We start from the raw sequence: 24,725 nt of genomic DNA, 5'->3' as shown, positions 1-24,725 counted from the left end.
TTTATTTTACTATATCTAACTGTCTTTTACTTTTTAAGTCCAAATAGACCCACGATGCTATTTATAGGTTTTGTATGTTTGGAGCTCCGTGTATCCTCTTTGGAACCGCTGCTGTGTCGTCTTTGTTCTGTATGTGTTAATAGGCTGTCTCATGCGTCCTATGTGATGCGTCACGTGGATAGGTGCGGTTTGATGAGCTCAAGCCCACAAATAGTACATATCTGTCGAGAGGACATACTCAGAAGCTGCATTCCTTTTAAAATAGCTAGATTCTCCAAATTTTGCCATTTCACATTATAGGAACATTTTCCTCGACGAATAGGTCAAGTTTCCATCTTCAAACCGATCATTCAAAAACAAAAACTAGTCAAGAAACTCCATAGACTTGTTTAGATCTATGATGTAGTTCAGTTGTAACGCATTCGATCCAACATCACCGGACAGCAGCCGAGAGCAGGCTACACATACCCAAATATGCGCGTAATGGAGCGCCCAGGCGAGGCGTCCCTTGCAGTCCTGTCGGAATAGTATTGCCGTAATGTTCAATACTTCAGGAATTGAGCTCACTTTTAACAAGAAAGAGGATATTTCCGAAGTTATCAATGGCTCTCTGCTGCTTCTCTACAACGTCCTCGTCACCAGCAGCCCCACAACTATGTGGAACGAGTCGTGCGGGGAGCAGCTACTGGATTTCGGGCGCCCGGAGAAGATCATCATCGGGATGATGTTGGCTATAATCACGGCAGTCACCGTGATGGGAAACACGCTGGTGGTGATAGCGGTGAGCGTGGTGAAGAAACTAAGACAACCTTCAAACTACTTGCTGGTATCCTTGGCGGTGGCGGATCTGTCAGTGGCCATAGTTGTGATGCCATTTGTCATTGTGACAGATCTCACTGGAGGCAAGTGGCTTTTTGGGGAGGTGTTCTGCAACATCTTCATCGGCATGGATGTAATGTGCTGCACTGCCTCTATCATGACCCTGTGTGTGATCAGCGTGGATAGGTAAGTTTCCAAAGTTAGGAGCTGGGATTAAATGCTGCCCAGTTGGCAAAGGTACCAAATTTACGCACGTAGTGTGCCATGTGTTAAAATGGGCACTTAGATGTCATATGTAATTTTATGACTTTTTTAGTACCCTGAAGTCGAAGAGAGATCATATACCAACTGAAGCAATTAATTAAAGTAAAGCGAGCAAGGCGAAATTCCAGATCAACCACCCATCTGAAGCCACTTAACCCAAAAATGAATACACATACTGTGAATAATTCATAGCAGGCTTAATTAATTTGCTCTACCGGCCATTGACCCATTGACTTTACAGCTGCCATAGCTTTTTCAGTTGATTTATCACAATTCCACTGCTGTTGTTTACACAGGTCATAACTGTTCTCTATTTGTACACCCCTTAAAGATAAAAGCAAAGCAACAGCAACTGGGATTTCACACAAAGTGCTGTGAGTAAACTTCATTCAGAAAGGCGACCTGTTTTCCTGTCGTACTTCATACATAAATGTGAGATTTATTACACTGATGTTTTGCATCAACACATTGCTCAAAAAAGATTCATGAAAGTGAGTCCCTAAGTGCCTCAGAGCTAGCTGCTTTGAATTCATATTCAAAACAGGGGAGATTAAACCTGAACCCCACCCATTCAGACCCTATTCTGCATCTCAGGTATTCTACAGTTATTTGGAGACTTTGCTCATGAAACCAAAGCTGTGATTGTATGTGACAAATAACACATTTCCACTTCTCCCACTGGATTCCAAATGGAAATAAACATAAAGTGATTGCTGCACCTGTTCTGCCTCAATGCCTAAATGGAGACAAAAGCTCATTGTAGTATTGATGATCTGATTATTTCCTCCCACTTGCCTATCAGTATTTCCATAGTGCATTTCGTCCAGAATCAGGCATGAATGGATGAGCTGAGTGAACTAAATACGCCTGAGGGGCTAATGATGTCATGGGAAGAACTGGATCACAGATATCATGCTGTGGAAATGAGATTGCTCCAGTCAGCTGTGTGGAAAGCTAGTGTGAGTTATGAATGGGTTTTGGGCAGGTCAGATTGAATAATGAACTGGAGAGAAGCTGAAGATTAGGGATTCACGTACAGGTCACATTGATACAGTTATGATGTTTATATTGAAATTTCTGCAACCTGTTTTTTTTCTGAACTCCATGGAAACAGACTCATCTTTATTAAACAATGCTAAGTCTGTTTGGAATATGATTCATGATGGGGTTAGTGATAATTTATTAAGAAGGAAATTGGCAATTAGAGACATCATTAAATGTCTCTGGTAGTCATCTAGGATTCCCAGGGGCATGGTTAGCAGAATAAACCTGAAGAGCAGGTGTGAAGCAAATTAGGTAGGGGACTGGCCAGAAGAGTAGTGGAGGGTCTCCTTATCTTATGGGTGGGGACCTAAGTCTTATTGTTGGAGACTTCCAGTCTGATAAATAGCTAGATCTGTCAAACCTTTTGAAAGCTCTTTCTGCAGATAAAGAAATTGTGATATAGTTCTTTTTAATCATTCTAAAGGTCAATCACATAATTTTATTTGTAGTTTATACAGAAGTTGGCTAATGGCTTGAACATATTTCTGCAGACTCTGCGCAAACGCACATCTACATGTTATAGTATTTTACTACACCTTGGGGGCAGTATTAGAAAAATGTGGAACAATCTAAGTTGTGGGCTGATCTTAAATGTGTTGGTGCTTTATTTTTAAGTGTCCAAAGATCTGCTTTGTGGTAGAGTGAAACAAAATAAATAAAGTAACAGATTATAATTTAGTTGCAGCTCTCATCTGAGCTTTTCATCTGTTCTTCTTCGCAATTTTTTTGTTTTTCGGTGCATTATCCTCTTTTTAGGGAATCAGTTGTTTGTCAGCCTTCTCGGCTGGAGCTAGCTTTCAGCCAACCTGCACTCTGAAACTTATACACTGTTAGCTTTTTGGAGAACTGTATATCTGTCTGTCTGTGTTGAAAACAAACCCATCTGCTGGGGCTGAGAGTGATGGAAATGGTCCATGCAAGTATAAACAGGCTCTTAAAATTGTCACTATATTTATCAGTAGCCATATACATACTGTCTGTGACATCGTACAGTTGCTTGTTTTGGCTATGTTGGTATTTCAGCTCTTGTCTACAAAAAATTCAAAATTTTCACTCAGTTATGCTCACAGTGTCATCTTGTTTGCGTAAAGACAGTTTAAAGGACTCTTGACATTTAAGCATTCTTTAAAGAATGATTCCTGGTTAGGCAGGAAACAGTAAAAGGAAACAACATTTCTTAATGTGGCTTAGAGCAGTCAAGATCTTCTTACTATAGACAAACAGCAACAAAGGAGCTGTCAATGTTAAAAGGACCAGATAAGAAAATTATATGAGGCAGCTATGTTTTACTGTAATCCAGCACATACTTTTACCCCTTTTTAAGTATGTGAGGAAACAAAATCCTGGACAACCAAAACAGCCTTTGGTAGACATTTTAATGCACAGAAGCTATTTTGCTAACAGAGGGAAAGGGAAAACCCCCAGGAAAAAGATGACCTCTTTGAGTAATAAACAGAACCATCCTGTATTAATTCCAAATCTAATTACCCAACCTGTTGCTCCTTTTCATTCTACAGTATGCTTGAAATATAATCTAATATTGCAAAAAGTTTTAATGCAGTCTATCATTGTCACCCAACAAAAAAGGTGCAGGCTTTGTGTCAAGTTTGAGCAAAAAGTTCCTCTTCTTGAATCCTGGGTCTTTCTGAAATAATCTTACTTACTAAATCTTAGTACTTTTCAGTGTCCCCCATGCACAGTTTTTGTGCCCGTTACCCAAAAGTATCTCTTTTGGATGCAGTCAGTTTTTTTTACCTTCAGTGAGAGTAATATGTTGTATATTTAATATTGCCAAACCCAAATATTAAAGACTCATTCAGAACAAGCGGAAATGAGGGTAGCGCCAATTTTGTAGTTCCATAGACATCTAAGAAAAGATGTTGCTGGGGCGGTTGGTGGCGTAGTGGGTTAAGCAGCCGCCCCATGTACAGAGGCTGCAGTCCTCGCTGCAGCTGGCCCCGGTTCGACTCCCGCACCGAGAGGCCCTGTGTTGCGTGTCTTTGCCCCCTGCTTCCTGTCTCTCTCAAACTGTCCTAAAATTAAAGGCATAAAAAGCCCAAAAAATACTTTAAAAAAAAGATGTTGCTGAAAGATTAGAGGCGGTCCATATAGCATGAGACGGTTGTTAAATTTGCAGAGCAAATTTTGCTCGGTTCGACTGTCAGTGAACTTATGGAAGATGGATGGGATGTAGGCCAAGAGAAAATGTCACGTAACAACGGTGACGTAAACTCTTCCACCAGGGATCAGACTGAAGAAAGTGCAGCAGAGGTGTGATCACCTTGAAGCTCCTGCAGGAGACGTGACGGGGAAGAAATCAGACATGTTAGAGCTCTTACTGTAGCTTGCAGCGGGACTAGCCACTGCCTTCACATCCTTTCTGTCAGCTCGTGCGTCACTGGTGAGCCCAGTTCACGCACACACACACACACAGCTCCCACAAGGACTTTCCCTGCCCATCTGAGAATAGTTTTACAAGGTCGTTGTGTGCATTTGTCCCAGGAGAGACATCCCTGGCTTAGTGCAGCTGGGAAACATCCACCCGTAGCAGCAGACACAGATGACTTGACCTAGGTGACGCATCCTGTGGTAATGCGATGTGACGCCTAAGCTCAAGTCTCTCAGGCAGTATTCACTTCCCACTTGTCGGCCATTCTTATCTATCTTTTAACTTATCTAGACTGTTGCTTGTTTTTAAATTAATTTAAATTATTTTATTTGTTTCTCTTTATATTCTTTTATGTATTTTAATGCTTCTTCCACTCCCTGCTGAAATGCTTTTATTTTATGTAAAGCACTTTGAATTGTTTGTACATGAAATGTGCTATATAAATAAATTTGATTTGATTTGATTTGATTCCGCTGAAATTTGGAGGATTGGACCTTCTCTACATGGCCAGTGTGATCAGATCAAAGGCAGATCGGGACAGAACGGGACAGAAAGTGTGTTTTGGTCGTGTGATGTTAATCTGAATTATTGAATCCTGTGATCACTATCATTCTGAAGGGAGAGCTAGATTGTGTCTGTTTGGTCACCTCAAGAGACACATCTCAATTTACAAACCATTTCAGCTATTTTATATTGAGAAGGCAAAACACTTTCATCCTTTAAGGGGGAAGCTGAACTTAAATCTAGAATGTCTCATATCATAAAAACAAGTTGTTTGAATTGTACAAAAGGGCTGTATGAGCAGCATTGAATAGATATGCTGGGAGCAGGTATTTCAAAAAGTTTATCATTAATTAGGGGCTGCTTGTACTGTCTGTAGTTGTTTCCATCCTGTTTGACATTTATTGCAGATGAAGTCTGAGAGAAATTATCCACTAATCATGTGATTATATCTGAATATGTGTGTGTGCTTGTGGGAATGGACCCAAAGCAGATTAACATGATTGCAAACTGACAATCAGTGGCAGGAGAGCATGATGATAGCAGAGGCTTGTTTTATCACTGTGTGATTGTCCTCTGGTGAGCTCTATTTTTAGGTGGCTTTGGACCAGTTTGTCTGAAGTAAGAAACAGTGACCTGCGGGCTTCTATTTGGTAATCCATCTATGGCTTCTGCAGATCACCCAGATTATCAGGTGTTGCATTACCACATACATATTCCATCTTCTTCATGTTAAGGTTTTTTGTAAATTGTAATATGAAGCATGGAGGAGAAGCTAGTGCTTGGTCTATCTCCTAATGACATGTGAAATTGCAAGGCGCAATGTTTTTTTGATTTTCTTTTCCATTTCATGAGTCATTAGAAGTTAGACCAAGTACTACTACCCCCCCACACACACACACACACATTTTGGGGATTTGGTGGTAGAAGCCTGGGAGTTAGGGGATTCTGCGTAGTCTCTTAGCTGACAACTCAGAGGACTTCATGTTCTACATTCACATGTACCTCTGGTGGAACCACTTTCCCAGTCTGAGAGTCACAGTATGTACTGTTTCTATCAGCACATTTCTATCTTGGACTTCACCCTCCTCACCCTCCAGTTATTCCTTCAGTTCTGGCACTTTTCCATCTCTTGTTGCTTCTTCCTACTGATGTTTCTGTCAGAGGCGACTGTCACATATATCCCAACATGCTGTCTTCTGCTCTCTTCTTAGCGCCACTATGTCTCTCTGGAATTTAAAATCCCTTTGGATCTCAGCTTATTTGTTTTCAACCACTTTCAGAACATACTCCAGTGGGACTATGGGGACTTCTAGCCCATATTTGACACAGATGTTCCTGTGCACTATCCCACCCTTTGGTTACGCTTCTCAGTATATACTGTCCTAGCTCATCTTAAATCCTGATACTATGTGCTGTACACTCTCAGGGACATATCTGCACAGCCTGGTGCCTCGTGGAAACCTCTCTCTATGGAGCTGGTGTTCAGGGCTTGTTCTTGCATTGTCATGATCAGAGCCTCTGACCTGTCCTTCAGGCCAGGATTTTCTAGCCCCCGCCTCCTCATGATCCCCGCCCCCTCTCTTCTGCTGCCTGAAGCTCTCACTGATTTAATCTTTAAAGCAATACTATGTAACATTTCTACCTTAAAATAACAGCTTGAAAAAATTTGTGCGGGTAGAATGAGTTTTAATATTACGATTGGCCTGTGATGATGCCCTTCGGGGGTCTGAGTTGGAAAAACTGCGCTATGTAACTTTGCTGGAGCGGCCCGGTAGCGGCCCGGGAGCTGAGCGGAAGTACTTCGACTTGCTTTCTGGCACACCTACCGCAAAAACAAATAGACCCCTCTCACGCTCCCAGGTACATTTGATTACTCTTACCTTCTCGGTCGACATAGCTTGCACCTTCTGACTCCTCGCCGGTTCGTCAACAAACGTGAAAAGTGAAAGTGAAAGGGTGTTGTATTTACGACAGTGTAACCGTACATTACCTCCAAGCCTGTAGGGGGAGCTCCAGAGTGGGCTTTTTGAGAAGTTACATTGTATCGCTTTAAGGATCTGTTCTTTGATGTATTGAAATGCAACCTTTTTCCTCCAGGATGGTGGCTCTGACACTCTTCACGCCTTTCCTTTTATTGTTTGTAGATTCTCAGGGCGCTGGAGTTTATAGTAGGTGGAGCCCTCTGGCATCCTCAGAAGTTTTCATGTCTTGACATCTATGGCACCTTTCTTCTCTGCTAGCCAACTAGTCTCAATTGGATATCTGATGACTGGTTATGTGTACATTTTTACAATATTCCATTCACCTTATGTGTAGTACCAGTCAAAAGTTTGGACACATCTGCTCATCAAGAATGAATGCCTTTTGGATGCTTCTGTATGATGAAAGCCAAAAACCCTTCATTAAACTGAACAAATAGTAAATGTAGTGGCTACCTAACACAATTCACAGTCTATTAAATAAGTAAAATCCACCAGTAAAAACAAATGAATGTTGCAGCAGTATAGTACTCGCTTTAATCTCTGTCAGATTTCCCCTTTGACCACCCCTTAAGTATTTGAAAGTTTTGGAAAATCAGTGTATTCCAAAGAGCAGAAGAACTGAAATAAGACCTCATGCACATAAGACTCGGTTAGAATTTATAATGGAGAATATCAAATATTCTAAACAGCACAACATTTCACGCATGAATCAGATCAAATGGTTAAATTATTTTGTTTGTAATTGGTTATATCTGTCAGAGGCCTTTTAAATAAGATTTTCGTTGAATTACCATTGTAATGATGGACTTAAAGATTAAAATGAAAACATCAAACATAAAGCTTTTACAATTGGAAATGAGATAATGAAGGAGCTGATGCCATACAGATTTCATGAATTGTTTTCATCTTCCTCCTGTTTGAAAAACACATGATTTAAACCAAATAATATGATGTGCAGTTATGGATGTTTAAAAGAGTTACATGGACCTGGTGTTCTAAACTTATACCAAGGAAGCAGGAAGAATACAGGGAAGCAGCAGTGATGCGTTGGAATTTAACGTGTAATATGATACAGTTTTGTTTGATCTATTTGTTGCCTGTCACATTGTTTGCCAAGCAATCCCAGGGGAGAGGAAGCAGAAAAGGGTAAAGTGCTGAGTGACTGTAACGCATTATAAATCATGCTTTATTTTGGTGTAACAAAGGTGGAGTCCATTCTTCAACAAGATTAAACAGAGCTCCAACGAGCATTTACTAAGCAGTAGGATAATTACTTTCCTGTTGAAAGAGACGCGAGACGGCAATCACACACACACACACACACACACACACACACACACACACACACACACACACACACACACACACACACACACACACACACTCATACATCATGCTTGGGAGGTAGTATATTCAACATTTACCATTTTGATGCTGAAGAATAGCTATACAACTCAAGCTTTGGCATCTCTGTGCATAAGCTGAATATTCATATGGTTCATTAAATGTGGCAATACATATATATATATATATATATATATAAAACTATATATATATAACTACATATATAACTAGTGACCTACCTTGTGTATTAATGATGTATTTATAAATGACTGCACAATATGTTTGACTTTGAGTATGTGCAGTCATGCTGCCAAAGACAAAGACACAGACACAGACTTTAATTAGCTGCTTTATATCTCTCTCACTGACACATCACTCTTCATATATGTTCACTGCTGTGCATCACTCTGTTGTAGTTGTCTACTAATTCTTCATTCAATACCCGATAATATTGTACGATTGAAAAGACTTACTTGATGCAGTATAATATGACTTTTACAGATTATATTTTTCCTTATATTATGCACAGAAAGATGCTGAGAAGTTTGGGAAATATTCTAGTTCAGGAAATAACTAATTGAGTTACATCACACCCATTGCTGCCAAACTGCCCTTGAGCAAGACACTGAACCCCAGAGCTAGTTACCACTAACTGGATAAATACACTATATGCAAAGCTACCTTGAAATACTTGTGCGTATGGATTGGAAATGGGAAATTTACAGTTCCATCAAATGCAATCCAGAGAATTAACATTAAACTTGGGGGGAGGGAGGTTATAGCAGATTATAGTCTGGCTTTGTTTACCTCAGGTTGTATTTTACAAGGGATTATCATGTCGCAGTGATGCTAGATTTTGTTTTATAATCTGATTCATCATGGTTTCTTTGCTCACGTGGCTCAAATGTTGGGGAAAAAAATAACGGCAGTGAAACCCATGAAGGTGGCAAATTTGTGCAGCACTTCTACATTTTGTTTTGGTCTGTTGGATTCCACTAAAAAAACCAATCATCTGCCAAATTAACCCACTGGCTACATTGCGCCCCAATCCATTACTATTACTGCATGCAGTTCTGTCTCGTTCGGTGTTGGAAGTGTTAACTAACTGAAAATGATCCTAGGACTGACCTAGGAATGCCATGGTGATTTTTACAGAAAGCCCCAAGGTGTTCATTCAGACACAATGCCGTCACATTCAGGTCCAATTTAGCTCTCTTATAGGAGTTATCAGAAATATCCCATCCTACATCTAAGTTAACATTGAATTTGTGATTTTATTAAAAACTAAACCATGCAAGTTTCTCCAACAGTAAATAGACCATCATTATGTGAAATTGGACCATGGAGAAGGCGAAAGACAGTCATAGACAAGGGCTGGGACTGCACTTGTATGTTCACGTGGTTATGATGGCTGCCTCATGTATCCTGTGCTTGTTTGAAGCATTGATTGTGCATTATATCAGAAATTAACGCAATGTCTATGCAAGATGCAGTAAGGAGTTGACTGGAAGAGGCAGTACAAGGGAAAATGTGACCAGATATCCAACATCCTTTATAGGAAGCCTTAAATATTAAGGATGTCCCGATCAGATTTTTTTGCCCCCGAGTCCGAGTCATTTGATTTTGAGTATCTACCGATACCGAGTCCTGATACGATACTTCTACAGTACATTAGAAAAATGAAGAACGGCGAAGAAACAGATCCAGGATGTCCCTGATTTTTCATTTTCTTCACTTATTTTATCATTTAACACTTATAAACAGAGCACTTCTGTGAGGTAGCTTGAACAAAAAAAGTAATCAAGTAATAAAGAAATTCTTCACATTGTAGTTTAGTGCAACAATGTCTAATATAAAAACGAGCAGCAGCTCAACTTGAAATACCTGGCAGGCATGTAAACAAATAAGCAAATAAAAGTGTCACAGTGTTATAAAGTAAGGCCAGTAATGTGCTTTTTGGAACTGCACTCCTAATTCTTACTCTCCTCCTCTGGCTTCACAGAAGGAAATGTACGTTTTTCTTGATGTAAACCAACATCTCTGCCTTGTCAGGTTTGAGCCTGTTCCTGTTCTCATCAAGGATGTTAGCAGTGGTGTCAAAAGTACACACATTTGTTACTTAAGTAGAAGTATAGATACTGCAGTTTAAAAACACTCTGGTAAAAGTTGAAGTATCAACTTGACCTCTTCACTCAAGTAAAAGTGAAAAAGTATGTGCTCCAAAACCTACTTAAAGTATAAAAGTATAAAGTAACCTTTAAATAAATTTAAAAAAAACAAAAAAAACCCACACACAAAAAGGTAGATGCCACTATATGAATTGTACCGAGCCCTTAAAATGACATGGGAGAGTAAAATAAAACCCAAGGGTTTCTCGTGCCCACGCGAAACTTTCTCGTGCGCGCGAGAAAGTTCCTTACTGCCTGAAAAATTCAAAGAAAAAAGATATACACACGCACGTTCCCCCTTTGTCATGGCTGACAGTCAAGACAAAAACTGAAAGGAAAATTAGCTCTTTATCACTACATACAGACCTAAAACGCTCTGAAAATGGCACGGAGTAGGAGAGTGCAACAATTTTGCACACACATTAAGATTATGTTAGACGCTTCGCGCAGCTTGGCGTTTGCAGTTTGTAGAACACCTGCTTGCTTCTGACGAATGATGATTTCCTTGTGTGTCAGCAGCACAAATTTGACGAATAGCTTAACCGATGAGTGTTTGCGTTATATGATTCATCCAATTACACTCGTTCTCACTAGGTGTGGATGGCGCCACTGATCTGTATTGGATGGCGCACATGACGTGAAATACATTATTAAACTGAAGCCAAGAGTAACGAGGCTGTTTGTTTTGAAAATGTAAGGAATAGAAAGTACAGATACTTGTGTGAAAATGTAATGAGTAGAAGTCAGAAGTAGGCAGAAAAATAAGTAATGGAGTAAAGTACAGATACCTAAAAAGTGTACTTAAGTACAGTAACGAAGTATTTGTACTTCGTTACTTGACACCTCTGGATGTTAGCGATGTCCTTGCCACCTCTTGAAATCCCAAGTTTGCATATCTCACAGTTTGCAATCGCAACGTTTTTGTCACCCACTTTAAAATAGCTCCACATAGCAGACATTCGCACCCCCAGCTTCAAGCTGCTGCCGTGTTCTTCTTCGCTTTAAGGCACGCAGCAAAGTGACGTCATGCCGCATGCGTTGTTTCTGTGTGGAGTTGAGACCATAGACATAAAAATTCGGGGAGTTATGATTATTGTAGTTGGGGATATACACTGTCCTCAGTCGAAATAAATGCAATGTGAGATTGGATGAGACCCATCCAAGATGGCGGCCGCGCTGATACGTCAGCTCCAATATTATCCAAAAAACACTACAGAATGTGTTTCTACAATTTCATCTTTTCATTCATGATATTTATTTTGTCTGCTTTCACTTCTAGTTTCATTTGCTCTTTACCTATTCTTAGCCATCATTTCTCCTTTACCTGCACTGTTTACTGGGTAAGTTTTGGTAGTAAAACACTTTTTTTAGGGGTTAAGAATCAAAATCACCTGTTTAGGCTGAGGAAAATGCCATAGTTTGGGTTTAAATACAGTATTAGAGTCATGTAACAGCATTTTGAAAGTTTCTTTGGTGACACATGAACAGGATATTTCACGTGCACTCATTCACATGTGAATTCTGGGACCTGGGTTTGATTGTGGCTGTCGTTGTGGTAGTAACCATGAATGGTTGTCACTCTTTGTTCACCCTGTGGTAGAATGGCAGCTGGGATAAAGCTACAGGCTGTATGTATGCCTGACTCTCAGAAACAGTGGACTCAGATGGATGGATTTCTATAGTATTTAGATGTGTGAATTCAATGGGGAAAAAAGTACATGATAATAACTTTCAATATAGACTTAATTTGGCAAGTTTAAATTGAAAAAAAACAATCTGTTAATCATGAATTGAAATAAACCAGGTCCAAATGAAAGAATAACTCATTACCTTATAAGTGTCCAGGGCATTTTGCTGTTGGTGGAACATATGTCTGTCTTTGAGGAGTACACAATAATGCAGTAACTATGAGAGAAAGTGAAATGTTCCACATGTATAGATCTTTATCAGGCCTACGTGTGGTTTTGTGACACTTTTCCAAAGAACCACATATTATTTTGTTTAGCTCAGCTGATGAAGTTTAATGCCGAGCTGATTCTAGTGTTTATTCATCTCCTTAAATATGATGCATGGATGAATAATTTTTTTATTTAATTTTCAAAGACTGAAGGCAATATTGCTGATTTAATATGAAACTCACTGCTGTGTTGAACATGACTGGAGTGACTGTCTCTTCACACATGATTTAGTATCAGTATTATTAGTGTTATTATCTTGTCATGTTTGTGTCAAAGCTATGATTGCTCACCTACAATGGCATTTTGTGTGTGTATATTTACAAATTAGGCTGAGATTAATCCTTGAAATGTTATGTAAATGTGAATATGCTTTCTTGTGAGAAAACCGTCTTATATCTGCCCCGCCGCAAAAAGACAAGATAAACAGCAGTAATGAATATTCTGGTCATCAGTCATATTGTCACCTGGTTAATGCACACGGGGAGAAGGAACATAGATTCCATTTTCCTTCTTGTCTTTTGATACAAAAAAAAACAGCTTTCAATTTATTTTCTCAAATTATTATCAGTCCTGCCTAGCAGAAATGCTGCTAATGTAGTTTGAAATAACTTCTTGGCGTAGCTTAACCCACTTGTCTAATTAATTTTTTTTTTCTATATGAAGATACTAACTGATTTATAGTTAAATGAATATTTTCAGTAAAGATGACAAACCCAAGAAGACTGGAAACCCATATTGTAGATCCCATTCATCATCTAGCAGATCATAACTGTCCTCAGGTTTCCGGTGCGGAGCTGGTTGGAATGAGATGATGACAGGAATAAATGACCAACATTTGCACATAACCTTGGCAAAGAGAGAACACATACATACGTGTTTCTTTGATGTATTTGTCAATGTTAATTACATTCAAAGAACACAAGTGATGTTCCATACAGGTAAAGGTTTTATTCTGTAAGACAAAAATATCACTCAGACAAGATAATTGCAAGAAAATACCTCTAGTGTACCTTTTAATCAGCTATTATGTCCTTGCATTCAGGTGCAATTTTCTTATCAGAAAGTTTCTCAAACTGATTGTGATAAAAATGCAGGCAATCATAAAGACTAGCACTAAAACATTTTGATAGATGGAGAACATTTGCTCAGGCAGATGGGTGGCAAAAGACTGTGTTTTTCAGCGCCAGCGGAGTTTGTCGTATGACACATGGATGCAGTATGTTTCCACTCATTATCATAAGGCTTCCTTAAAATAGTGACATTTATTTTTATCAGGTATTTCTATTTTGCTCATCCGGGATTATTTTAGGCTAGGCCTCATGAGATAGGTTACCAAAATAAGCTAGTAGAGGTTTGATTTGGGAATTTTTGTTTCTACGTTTTGTCTGGATGTTCCTTTTTAAGAAAAAAGGCATCAGTAGCATCCTCTTGCTCCCAGTTTGTCTCTTAAATATCTGATATTTTTATGTTCCTAAAGTGAAAGGTCACTTTGAGGGTAGGAGGCGGAAAAAAAGCACAACCTCCAACAGTTACATGTTTGCATCTTCTGTGGAGGAATTTGGCTACTCCACACTGTCCTATACAATTTGCCATGCAATGAAATGATGACATATAATAGGCAGCATAGCTATTTCAGCTATGCTTAATTCTATCTGGATGAAAAATTGGAGAAAAGTGAATTGACTCAAAAGATGAGCTGCCTGTGGTATCCTTGGTAACTAAGACTGCTAAATATTTATTTTTCCAAAAGGTCAGAAGTGAAATGAGAAGAAGCGGAGGAGAAATTTCCTCTCTCACATCGTGGCAACTTCCTCTGAGCCTATTTAGTTTTCAAGGTGTCTTTACAGAGAGAGTGTGCGCTCGGTGGCAGAACCAAAGGGAAGGTGACAAAGATGGAGGGGCTCTTCACCCTGACTTCCACTCATCATCATGACAGGAAAAAAAAAAAGAACACAGACTTGCTTGCAAATAGTTCCTCACTTTCCACTTGCAGACTTGGGTTGTAAAATGCTAAAGAGAGAGAAGGAGCACACTCAAAAATATTTTAGAGAGAGTTTTTGGCTACAACAGCACTTCACATGTCATGTAACACAGAAGTGTAAGTTTGTTTCAGAATTGTCAGTGGCAAGCACACACAGGTACACATGTTGTTTTCTTCAGAGAGAAGCATTTAGAGGCTTCGTAGCTGCATTACAAATCTGGTCACCATGGATGCCACCACAAAAACTTTGGTTTAATATTTGACAAGGAGCACTAAATGGCATAATGCATACAAAAAAATCCCCTCAGAGAGTCAAAGTAAAAGGTGTGAAGAGGTACACTGATTCCCTAATGGAGACACAGAAAACTCTCACTGCCTACTGAAACGCATTCGGCCTAAAATTCAAGATTTACTGTGTGCACCCTATGCTACACCACACGGACGACAAAAAGCTTGTATTGGCTGAGAAGTGTCCTAAAAGTGCTGGACAGAAAAATAAAGCAATGTTATTATCATGCTTTTGTAAATTTTGTCTCAAAACACTGTGCAATACTGCAAAGTGTTTTCAACAGTCATTGTTCTTTTCTACTTCCTTCCAACTTGTGATTCCACACCTTTCTACAGCACTCTCAGTTGGGAATGATCAGGAGTTAAAAGTACAGGTTAAGGGTTAGAAATAAGTATTATATGGTTAGGTTTCCCTGTGATGGACTGGTGACCTGCCCAGGGTGTACCCTGCCTCTCGCCCACTGACGGCTGGGACAGACCCCATTATTTAATTTGGGGACACGTTATCCTTTCGCAACTTTCAAAAATAAATTGTGAAACTACTGTATTTTGGTCAAGCGGACAAATGCATATATTACACGTTTTCTGCTGAGACTGGGCTGGCATCAGTGCGGCACTTTTAATTGGAATTGACAATACCCCTCACATCTAAGAAATATAATCCTTGTAGACACCAACCCATTAGTTGTAAATTAAGCTTACCTGTGCCTTTTGAATGGTACATTATGTCACATTCAAGCAACAATGATGAGAAAAAAATAGCAAACTGTAAAAACATATTGTGTTAGTTTTGAAATATTGAAAAGTTCAAAATACATATCTTAAAAAGTAATTTATGTTTCCATAAAGATGTTGTACAAATTATGCAAAAGCAAAATCTATCAATACTTTTTAAAAAATTGAATGAAATTCAATCAAAAAAGGGTCAGTTGTTAACTAGATTCCACAGAAAACTGTGATTTTCTGCTATATTTGAACACTTTCAGGTGTATAAACAAAAACGATGTACTTTAGATGAATTATATAGTTTTGCTAATTAGTTCTTTACCACTTACATTCGCATCAATATGTACAAATGTAGAATGGACACTTTTGATTATTTTTGTGCTAAATCGAAATTCCAACCTTCTCTTCTGTGAAACATCTCATGGGAATCCTTGATTGATATGAAACAAGAAATACAGGAAAAAAATATGGAATATTCTCATTTGATAAAATTGCAGCTTATAGCTGGGTAAATGCAATCACACATTTTAAAACGTAACCATAAACTTTACTCAAAAATCTTCTTCATTGTATCAGAAATGCATAACGAGATGCATAAATCTATGTGTCATAAGAAAAGAAGCTGGATGTTTCTGTTAAAATCAAAACAGTTTCCCAACCAAACAACACAACAACTAACAATGAGATGAATCAATTAACTCCAAACACTTACGTTAACACTATTGCAGACTGACCAAGAAGCTGTGGATCACGGACAGATAGCTGTGTAAGTGCTTGCAAAGTGTAGCTTAAGAACTAGAGGAGCAGAGAGAAGCTCTCACAGGTTGTCATTATCAGAGAAAGGAGGTCAAAACACCAGCAAGAGAACAAGACCATCATGTTATCAAGGTGTATTAGGACAGGAGAGAATGGCATGTTTTTTTTTTTTTTTTAACGTCTTAAACTACTCACACAGCACTCAGCTTTACAATTCATGTCAGATTTCAGCTGTGTGTTACAGCTTGTGATACGGCAGTGACAGCTCACCAGACAGGGCGAGCAGCAATCACAGCAATAACAGCGTAGTAGCAACAACACCAATTTAAAGCAGATTACATGAAAGGACAGCTACGGACCAGTGAAAAACAAACTAAAGACAGTCAAAAGGTCATATTAAGACAGGAAAAAACATTACTGACCTAAATGCTAGATTTGGGGGCAATGCAACAATTAATGCCTTCGATAGATTATCCAACATTGTGCACCATTTTCCCAGTTTGAATGATGTGTCTCACCGGTAAGTAATGGCAGTAATGGCTGGCTTTGAAAGCTGACACCTAATGAAGTCCAGTTGGAGTTTTATGCTCTGAGGTGATTGGATGACACTTTTCTTTGTCTGGGCTACAACGCAGAAGGAATCACCTTCAGCTGTTGTCTTTAAGCGTAATGTGCCGTCGATATCATCTTTCATTTGACCCTAGTCTCTACCCTGATCAACACCCTGTAAAGGCTGTAGGGTAAAGACAGCCATCTCAGAAACCAACAGCTACCCATCATTACTATTGCGGTTAGAGCCAGTAAACATCCCTAAACTGACAGGTGGTGAGCAGAGCTGAGAAGGCCATAAAATATCCAATCCAGTGCTTTCCAACAATCAGGAGGAAGTAAAACAGACATCATAAAGATCTTTCAGACTTCAAGGCCAGAGCTATTTATAGAATACATAGCTGGCCAGAGGTTTTGAATCAAGCCAAGGGAGAGAAATGAACTGCATATGTATAATGCTTGTCTAGTATTGCAGAGCCTTTTCTTTGTCATACACACACTCAATACACAACTCAGGCCAATGAAGGCATCAGTGGTAATGTGGGGTTCAATGTCTTGGTCAAGAGCTCTTTAACATGTGGACTGAGGAAGCCGTGACAGAGAACCCCCAACCTTTCAACTGGCAGATGATGACTCTGCCTTCTGAACCACTGCAAGTGTAACCACTTCTATAAAAGCAGATGTGTTGGCAATTTTCTGGTCTAGACCATTAAGGTATGTGTCCAATGCCAAAGAGGAAAGACATCAGCAATAATCTAAGAGAAGCAATTTGCCGCCCATTAGTCAGGTGTTACAAGGTCATTTCGAAACAATTTGGAGGAACATAATTAGCAAGCAATGTAATGTTTTAGGGATGATTAAAAACTATCTTTGATTATCATGAAACCAAGTATGTGGAACGTAAATTTAATTCTGTTTTTGTACCATGAAGTTGTCTGTCCTTAATATACAGTTGTTTTCTGCATTTTGTTTTTCTGAATAGCACAGCTCTGCCAGGCTTTAGACAACACTATAGACAGACTCATTCCAAGGCATGCCAAGTTTTTCTGCTGACAAGTCAAACAGCAACTTGAAGCGCTAGATGAAATGATTGCTAAAGTTCCTGAGAATCTTTGTGCAAAACAATTTTGGCCAATCATCAAACACCTGAGATGTTCCAGGTTGCTCTAAGGCTGACATTGTCATCACAGAGGCTGTAAATACAAGCTGAAACAAGAAGTGTCTCCAGAAATGACACACTTTCATTTATGTACGAGTCTACTGTAAGTGAGATTTTGAAAAAGACTAAGCAGAAGTTTTGGACAACAAAAGAGAACCTGACCTACAGAGGTAGCCAGTGCGAACTACAAAAAATATGCTAGAATGCTGAGTAAAGCACAAAATTGAAATATTGAAAGAAATTACAACTCAACTAATGTTGTGTGCTGTGCCCTGTGATAGAAGCAGCTCAGTGTGTGTTGTGCGGTTGTTCTTCAGATAGAAAAGGAGAGCTGAAGTGCTCCTTCAGGGCTGAGGATGTTGTCTGATGTCGGAGAAATCCCAGAGCTCTCAGTAGAAAGCTGTTGTGTTTTCAGTGTGACTCAGAATAAATAAATGCAGTTGATAAAATGAACAGAGTTGATCGCTTTTTTTTTAAAATTTATTTCTGCCTGAGGGGCAACTTTATAAAGTATTTGACTGATTGCAAACTGATATAATCATCAAGGACTGAAGCTTTACTCTCATATATTTTTCAGATATCTGACCAACGGTTGATTGGGGAATTTTGTGTTTTCAGATTTTCACTGTTTTCAGCACTCTCAGTCACTTCATATAAAACAAACCAAGCATAAAAACAGTGACACCCTCAGCTGACTGCGGGATGAAAAGCACCCAAGCTGCACTTTTTAGTTCTTAAAGAGACAGCTCTTCACCAAAAATGGTTTAATTTCTGGCGACATCGACATCTCTGTGATCTCTGTCACTTGAATTTTAAGACTTACTTGAATTGGCCACCAGTGCGATGACACAAGATTAAAGTGAATGATAGATCTCTCAGAGGATAGTTTCTAAAGGAACAATGTCATATGACAGACTGCTTTTCCAACTTGTTACTTTTTTCTATTTTTTTCTAAATTTATCACTTTGCCCCCACAAACCGGCTGCTGCATAGTTAATATTTCATCATGTATGCCCCTCTCAGATGTAAAAGGTTTGTGAAGCACCACTGCGGATGACTGAAGACTCTAGCACACCAGGGCCGCTTACGGTCTTCAGTGCAGAAAATAGTTTACTTTACTGTGCTCTAGCTGGTAGCCTGGCAGAAATAATAACATTTTCCATTAGCCTGGGCATGCTTTTTTTTTGTGCAGTGGCTGGGTAATCCCTGGGGGCTGCTGTGGATATGCCCCAAATCCTCTGGAGATCTGAAAAAAGCCCTCTAAATTCTCTCTGTGTGCGTGTAACTCCTTCTTTACAGCTCATGTTGTTTCATGCGAGGTGATTATAATCTGATGCCACAGGTTTTAGCATGATTCTGTGCTTCTGTGATATTATATGATCCATATGGTTCTATGTATTTTGCAATGTGTACTGCAATTTAATTTGGACTTGACTTTTGCATTTGAGTCTTTCTAGTTTTCACTGTACACTTTTCTGAAAACATACTATATTCTTAAGCTTATTGTTTTTGTTTTATGACCTACAGCTGCCCTTTTCTGCCTCTCACAGCTCCCATTAACACTATTTTCATCTGTAACAAGACAGAATTTCTCAACTCTACACATCAACTGCACGTTACCTGCCTAACAATGAAATAGTTTTTAATCCCAGGGGAGCATTTTGCAGTAAAAAGCCAGCTGGATCTAAAACAGAATGAATAATGGACTTACATGAGGTACATAGAGACCCAACCCTGAATAAATTACGTTGCTCTTTCTTACCTGCACACTGGGGATATTGGGCTATTGTTGTGTCAACTTCAGCTTCTAACAGGCTGAAAATGAGTCTTAGTTATGGAGAACTGCCCTCCACAACTCCAGACACAAATATCCTTCCTCATCATTGAATAATGCTGCCAGAGAGGACTACTGCATTACTGGTAATCCATTATGTATTCCTAAGAATTCCCAAAGCTTGGAGTTCACCCATCTGTGCGTCTGTCTTGTATCTATTTGACATTGCTCATCTGGCTGTATTAAGTCACTGCCACATAGCTTAAGTGCATTTTAAGTGAGGGCTGTAGACTAGTCAGAGAAGTGGTTAAAGGCATAGGAGAATTGAAATTGTTGCACTTAGTGCAGCTAACCCGAGCCAAGGGATCTTTAAGATGTACACAACAATAGTGTATAGCACCTCAGATTAAATGGCAATATCTGCTGTGATTCCAATGTCACTTACATCCACTGGCAAATATCACTTGCAGCAATGTAAAAAACAAGTCTGTTGTTTATTTTTGACTGACATGAAAGGTGTGTGTTGAGGTTCTTGTGTGTCATTTTTTCTGTGCCACTACCACCCTACATATGTTGTCTCATATCAATTCTGGAAGAGGGATTATGCTGATGAATTCTGTGTGTCTGCATATTTAGAATTGAGCGCTTTCATCTACAATGCATTAAAGCCCTATTGTCTATTCTTTTTTTTTTTTTTTAATGTTTTTTTGGGGCTTTTTATGCCTTTAATGATAGGACAGTTGGAGAGAGACAGGAATGCAAGGGGCAGAGAGAGGGGAGACATGCAGCAAAGGGCCGCTTGGTGCGGGACTCGAACCGGGGCCAGCTGCAGCGAGGACTGTAGCCTCTGTACATGGGGTGGCTGCTTAACCCACTACGCCACCGACCACCCCCCTATTGTCTATTCTAAGTGATTCTGTTTTACATCAGTTCCACCTCCTCTATAAATTGCAGGCTATAACATGCAGTGGAGGAGTTGTCATAAAGTACTCTTAAAGTTTGAAATGGATCTCAGAATGAGAAGCATTTAACAGGTTTGACAGCCAAGTTGTCTGTCCTCAATCTGAATTTAAGAGCAGATTCCAAAGAGCACCATGCCATCTTTGACAAGCACAAAACTCTGGTGTAGACACATTGAAGCTAATCTACAAAGAGAAAGTATGGTTTTAGGACTGGATCTGACTAATTTGAATTCAACATCTGAAAACAACTTGAGAGGGCGGAGAATCCTTCTCAAGTTGACAGAGCTGAGTTTGATTCCCACACTTCCACAGAGTTTGATGGCGTCACTCCCGAATGACAAGGTGAATTGGCCAGCGCTATGCGGGCCTATTTAATTTTTATTATAGAGTGGAAACAAGAATAAAAACTTCAAGACTTAAGTGTACAACTTTCATCAATGGCACATTTGATGCTGTGTAAATCCAGCCAAAAGAAAAGTATGCACAGATTTATTGTGTTTTGAAAATAGTGGATATTTTCTCAGTTCAGTTCAAATCAAAGCTTTTTACAGTTATTTTGATTTCTGACACCTCGAGCTGCTTTTGAAACTGCTTAGCTGCCTGTTTGTTTGACAGCTCCTCCTCCCCACATTAAGCTCTAAGAGTCTGAATAAAGGAGCAATAACCCTCTAGGCTATCACAGAGCTTATGCTTTGTCATGAATATATCTGTCTTGGAAATGAGTGGACTGTATTTGATGTTACAGCTGGATGCTGGAACTGCAAGTTCCAGTGTGTGATTGCATTGCTGGTCATAAGCGATCATCCATACTTTTTTTAAAGATGAAACACCAACTGTATTGGAGACTGTTAGAGTTTTAGAGAAAATGTCAATGCAGCTTCAACAGCTTTTAGTCCTTTGTTAGAAAGCTGCCTGAAGCCTAAAAGTAACACTTCTTCTGCCTCTTTCTCATGCAGGTATCTGGGAATCACACGTCCTTTGACCTATCCAGCACGGCAGAATGGTCAGCTGATGGCCAAGATGATTGCAGGAGTGTGGCTGGTGTCAGCATCCATCACTCTGCCACCTTTCTGTGGCTGGGCCAAAAACGTCAACACAGCCGGTGTGTGCCTCATTAGCCAAGACTTTGGTTACACCATCTATTCTACAGCTGTAGCCTTTTACATCCCCATGCTGGTGATGCTTGTCATGTACTACAAGATTTTCAGGGCTGCTCGTAAGAGCGGCGCCAAACACCGCTTCACTGACCTGTCACGCCGCGAGCGTCTTGAAACAGTGGCCAACGAGGCAATGCGCATGCAGGGCCTGAAGCCTCCAGGTGTGGTGGAGGAATGCGCCGCCTTGTCCCGCCTGCTGAATCGTGACCGCAAAAACATCTCAATCTTCAAGCGGGAGCAGAAAGCAGCCACGACACTTGGGGTGATTGTGGGGGTTTTTGCTGTGTGCTGGCTGCCATTCTTTATCCTGTCCACTGCTAGGCCCTTTGTCTGTGGAGTGGAGTGTAGCTGTGTCCCCATTTGGCTGGAGCGCACGCTGCTCTGGTTAGGCTACGCCAACTCCCTCATGAACCCCTTCATCTACGCCTTCTTCAATCGAGACCTGCGCTCCACTTATCGTGACCTTCTGCGCTGCCGTTACCGCAACATCAACCGCCGGCTGTCTGCTGTGGGTGTACATGAGGCTCTCAAGATGTAAACATGCATGGTGAAGCAGTGTATATTTTGGTGTATGGTGACCCTGTGCTTGTACAATACACTTGGTGCTTAAAGGGCATAGTGTACACAGCTGGCCTGAAGATAAGACTCAGACTGACAGAATGGGAGTCGCTGTTGGTGGCTTTCAAGACACAGAGACAGCACAATTACTTCAGTTTGTGGGTGACTCAGTCATTCTATTCTTGGAAAGAAAATCATAGAGTCTGCTTGATTGGCCATTCAAGCAGACACAGCTTTTGTGCATATGCCACAATTACTTCGCAGCTCCAGATTTTTGGTGTGATACTCCAGCCACAAAGAAAATGACATATATACACAAACAGTTTCCCTAGGGCTTTTAAAGAGACTACAAAGCAAACAAACAGATTTCTGTAAATTAACAAAATTGATGTTTTATGAGGAAAAACATTTGTTGCAGTGTCTTTCGAGCATCTTCATTTCAACATGAGTGTATCCCAGATTCATTTTAACACAGGAGCTTTCACTTTGAGGTGTGTTTTTGCCAAGGTTACCGTATATATTGTTTATATCACTTTATGTTCCGTCATAGCTTTCAATTTGGACCTCTCACTAAATTCCATGGTAGCACCTTGAATGTTTAAAAATTGGTGATAACAAGGAGAAGAGAGTGCGATCACTGAAGGACAGTTTGTCAGATTTGTGATATAGTGTTTGGTTTAACCCAACACTATATCACACATTTGAATCAAACATGAACTCATTACAGTAAGTGTCAGAAACCACAGTACTATGGAGTTTACTCTTGTCATCATGCCTTGATCATCACTGGCTCCTGACCTTTTCACTTGAAAAAACAACATCTTGGCACTCTTCAGTTTCACTGGTTGTCAACTGTGTTTCTGTCTCCCCTTTGAATCAAGATGCGGTCACTTCCCTCATGACTGCTCTCATGGTTTGAACTTTTCTGTGACCTGAACAAGCCCTTGTCAAATGTCATCAGTCGAGCAGAGTGTGCTTTTTCTACCTCGATTTTGTGAAAAGACTGTACATTTCATTCAAACAGATGTCCTGCTGTATCATTTTGTAATTGACCTCTTTTTTTATTGTGTAAATTGATGTATCGACAGATGTGCATGACTGCTCTGTCTGACGGCTTTGTCATTACTTTGGGAAAACAGTCTGAGGCTGTGGCAAAGTATTTAATCACTTTGTAAATAAAGAAACACCCCAAATGTCACTGTGGCTTAAATCAGTAACATCGCATGGTACACTTCCACACAAACTGGATAGAATTCTTGGCCGAGAAGCCTTTGTATTTCCACAAATTTTCAGATTTAGCATTTTTCTTTTAAAATTCACTACACTTACCCAGCATTGATAGGTCTTTCATGAAATATAAATATGCATCTTGAGGCAACATAAAAGCTTTCATAGTATATTTTTGTGGTCATTGTGCTACTTGCAAGGACTCTGAAAAGATGCGCTAGAGAATGTTGACCCAAATATAGATGCCACACTGTTAGCTTAGAGCAAGATCTTTTATTCAAAGTCTAGCTGACAGTTCTCTGCTTGCTGTCTTGACTGAAACTGTCCTGAGAAACAAGGACGAAGTAGAGTCTAACATGCGAGCAGGTTTTAGCTTAAGGTCAGAAACAATATTTTTGACTTTCAGTTAAAAATAACAGGGTGGAACAGGAGGAAAAACAAACACACAGCATAATGTTATCAGACACGTATCTCTGCCTGTTTATGTTGAACAATAAATTGAGCAGTATCATTTGCTTATTCTATATACATTTTTTTACATTAGGTTCTGGTTTATTTGCAGCATTTCCTAGATACTTAAAACCAAGAAAGAGTTATTATGGGTTGTTATGGTGTGGAATCTGAACAAATGTGTGCTCCATCACGGTTAAATGTATTTGGTTTGATTGATAGTAAAATTTTCCATCTTGCTTATGAAATGGGCTCAATTAATCATTACATATAGCAAATTGATATTCTGTTTTTGGGATGATATTTGATCAGCTGTAAGTGCAGTGTCACACCTCCTGTTCTGCCCAGCACAACCTGACAATAAGTCTCTGACCTAAAAGTGGTTATTTTAACCCTTAAAAAGGCAGTCCAAAAATCTTTAAGATGGCTAAAACTCACATCAATTTTTGATTTGTAATGCCATTCACACTTCTAGAACTGAAATCTAAAATGAAATGGCTGAAATATCAAGGGAAAATATGCTTCTTTTTAGTCTGAAAAGGTATTTCTTCTTCCTACGCTGCTTTTATGGAAGAGCTTTTCTCTTTAATCAAAAAACTTTATACTTGTTTTAAGAAATCTTGGCAAGTACAATCTTCTTATTCTGATGGCAGATATTATACATAT

The 24,725-nt window shown here is 39.5% G+C and overlaps 1 protein-coding gene across 1 annotated transcript; it reads left to right on the top strand.

The window, feature by feature from the left end:
* The first annotated feature begins 253 nt into the window (after positions 1-253).
* On the top strand, positions 254-23,524 carry htr7c (5-hydroxytryptamine (serotonin) receptor 7c). Its single transcript, XM_075469086.1, has 2 exons — positions 254-1,005; positions 21,624-23,524. The coding sequence occupies exons 1-2, from the start codon at positions 539-541 to the stop codon at positions 22,360-22,362; spliced, it is 1,206 nt and encodes a 401-aa protein (XP_075325201.1). The 5' UTR covers positions 254-538; the 3' UTR covers positions 22,363-23,524.
* The last annotated feature ends 1,201 nt before the right edge of the window (positions 23,525-24,725 follow it).

The sequence above is a fragment of the Odontesthes bonariensis genome, chromosome 6, assembly GCF_027942865.1.
Source record: "Odontesthes bonariensis isolate fOdoBon6 chromosome 6, fOdoBon6.hap1, whole genome shotgun sequence".
Classification (NCBI taxonomy): Eukaryota; Metazoa; Chordata; class Actinopteri; order Atheriniformes; family Atherinopsidae; genus Odontesthes; species Odontesthes bonariensis.
This window is presented reverse-complemented; position numbering and strand designations above follow the sequence as displayed.

Coding starts and splice junctions, on each gene's coding strand:
- htr7c (XM_075469086.1), top strand. CDS start 539: ATGTTCAATACTTCAGGAATTGAGCTCACTTTTAACAAGAAAGAGGAT. Junction 1,006..21,623: donor TGTGTGATCAGCGTGGATAG/GTAAGTTTCCAA, acceptor TTTCTCATGCAG/GTATCTGGGAATCACACGTC.